Here is a 2,210-nt window from a genome sequence, read left to right on the forward strand (position 1 = left end):
AATTTTAGGCTACATAAAATAAAATTTTACTTTTTAGGCAAGAGTCAGTTAATATTTTGATTGGAATCCCGAAAAAAAAAAATTTACGGATCCGTTAACCGTGACATAATTTTCTATCAAGACATATTTGTTTTATTTCAGTCGTATACAATAATATAACACTCAATAATACTTGATATAAGTATATATTATACCATGGTAAAATTTTCGGGATAGATTATCTCATGAAATTGCTTTTTTGTAAGACAAAAAATAATATTGGAGTTTGTGAGGAAAGGATATTAAAAAAATAGGGGTAGAAAAGAAGCAACAGTGGGGATCAAACCCACGTCTGCTGGCTAATTGCAGCCATCCATTAACATCTGTGCTACTTTGTAACAATGATTACCAATTGCACTGAATTTTATTTTAATTCATCTAGGGCTATAGCTATAGCCCTAGTAAAATCAGCCTAAATCCACCCCTGATACAAACTTAAGCTAATAACAAACATATTAGCAAAGGGGGAAAGTAGAAAACGAAGTTGCTTGAAGAAAAACACACATCCTAGAAACGAATTTAAATGGTGGTTGTTTTCATTTTCCTGATTTTGAAGTAGGAGATGCAAAAGCAAGAAAGTCCGGGTTAGACTCTAAAATTCCCATTTCTTTTTCCTCTAAGATGAGCCACACTTCAATGCCGTAACCATCGGGACCCGGATGGTCAATAAAGCATAAACGGTTCCTATGTGCACTGAAAACATGACCAATTGGAACCACCCATTTTGGTTTCCCGAATCCTAAATCTGTTTCCATGAGCCCAAGTCTACACCAACTTGTTAGAAAATATTCTCCTGGCTTCAACCACGGCGATGACTCTTGTCCTTGTTTGTCTCCCACGAAGGCCTCTGCGCCATTCTTACCTTGAAAACTTTGTATTCTTTGGTTTGCGTTGGTGAATGCTGCGTGGATATCTTCCACGTAGTTTGGAAGTCCGTGTTGTTTTTCAAGGCGGGCTAACGCATTAGTGATGACATTCCCCATAGACTCTTGTGGGAGTGGTGGGGTTAACCTAGGACGCATGTTGACTGTCATTCGTAGTAGTGCAGGTGAGGTCAGCGCGTCCTTTCCTAATGACGCCGTGGCAGCACCCAACGCATGCTCCATTATGAACCCGGCCAAGGCCTTAAACTTGCTAGGTCGAGGGACAGCTTTGCTAACAGCCCTCGCCTTAAGCTCAGTTAAAGCCACATTGCTGAATACGAAGGTCTTGGACAGCAAGGACACAGGAGCAGGTGGACGTAGTTGCATCATTTGCTTGCCGCGACTGGCAACCACAGACTCGACTAGGGTAAGAGGAGCAGAAGGGAAGACCTTGAGGGATGAATCGAAATTCGGGTGAATAAGGTCCTTGGATCGCCCCATTGAAAGGGCGCTCCAGTGCCGGAAGAAGGTACCTATAGAGGCCGCGTCCATGAGCTTGTGGAGTAGGTAACAACCCACCACAACCCCACCACAAGGAAAATAGGTAACTTGCAACACAATCGGGATGAACTCGGAAATATGCGTAAGCCCTCCGCCATATGCCACTGACTCCCTTGGTGGAAGCAGCTCCACTAGCAACTCAAGTTTGCGTGGCGATTCAAGAACACTAGAAAGAGTAAAATTGGTCACTTTTGCAGCGATCAAGGTTACGCCTTCATCATTGCAAGAAAGGGTCGAGTCGTCCTTACACCGGCCCGCCAGAGGGTAAAATTGAGTAAGTGTCTCCGAGAGGGAATGCTTAAGAACATTAATGTCATGGGACGGGGTTTTGTCGTTCTTGGTGTAGACAAGAATTGTTGGTAAATGAAAGGCGAAGGGAGACAGTTGATCGACAAAGGGAAGAGTCATAGTTTTTAGATGAGAGGGTGTTGCTTTTGAAGGCCTTACGGTTTCCTTGCTTAATATTTTCACATCCATTTTTCTTATGGATTTTAATATCAAAAATGCAAATTTGTTGGTTTTTTCTTTGCTAATGGTATCAAGTATATCAACTATGAACTATGACTTTAAGGTCTTGGATTTCCGGCCTTTTAAAGCTACTCAAACTCACATTTCACGTGGTCTTTGTCTTGAAAATTATTGCCCTTGCTGATTGCTCTTTTCTCAACCATTCTTTATCTCGCTAAGTGTCGTATTTGGTCAGAAAAGAAAAGATGACATAATGACTTCTCCCTCCGTCCCGGTCAA

General features: G+C 41.9%; 1 protein-coding gene across 1 annotated transcript; it reads right to left on the reverse strand.

Annotated features, from left to right (window-relative positions):
* Positions 1 to 575: 575 nt before the first annotated feature.
* LOC141600931 (limonoid 21-O-acetyltransferse-like) lies at positions 576 to 1,871 on the reverse strand. Its single transcript, XM_074421188.1, has one exon. It carries the CDS (start codon positions 1,869 to 1,871, stop codon positions 576 to 578), a length of 1,296 nt encoding a protein of 431 aa, XP_074277289.1.
* Between the last annotated feature and the right edge of the window lie 339 nt (positions 1,872 to 2,210).

The sequence above is a fragment of the Silene latifolia genome, chromosome 9 (genome assembly GCF_048544455.1).
Source record: "Silene latifolia isolate original U9 population chromosome 9, ASM4854445v1, whole genome shotgun sequence".
NCBI lineage: Eukaryota > Viridiplantae > Streptophyta > Magnoliopsida > Caryophyllales > Caryophyllaceae > Silene > Silene latifolia.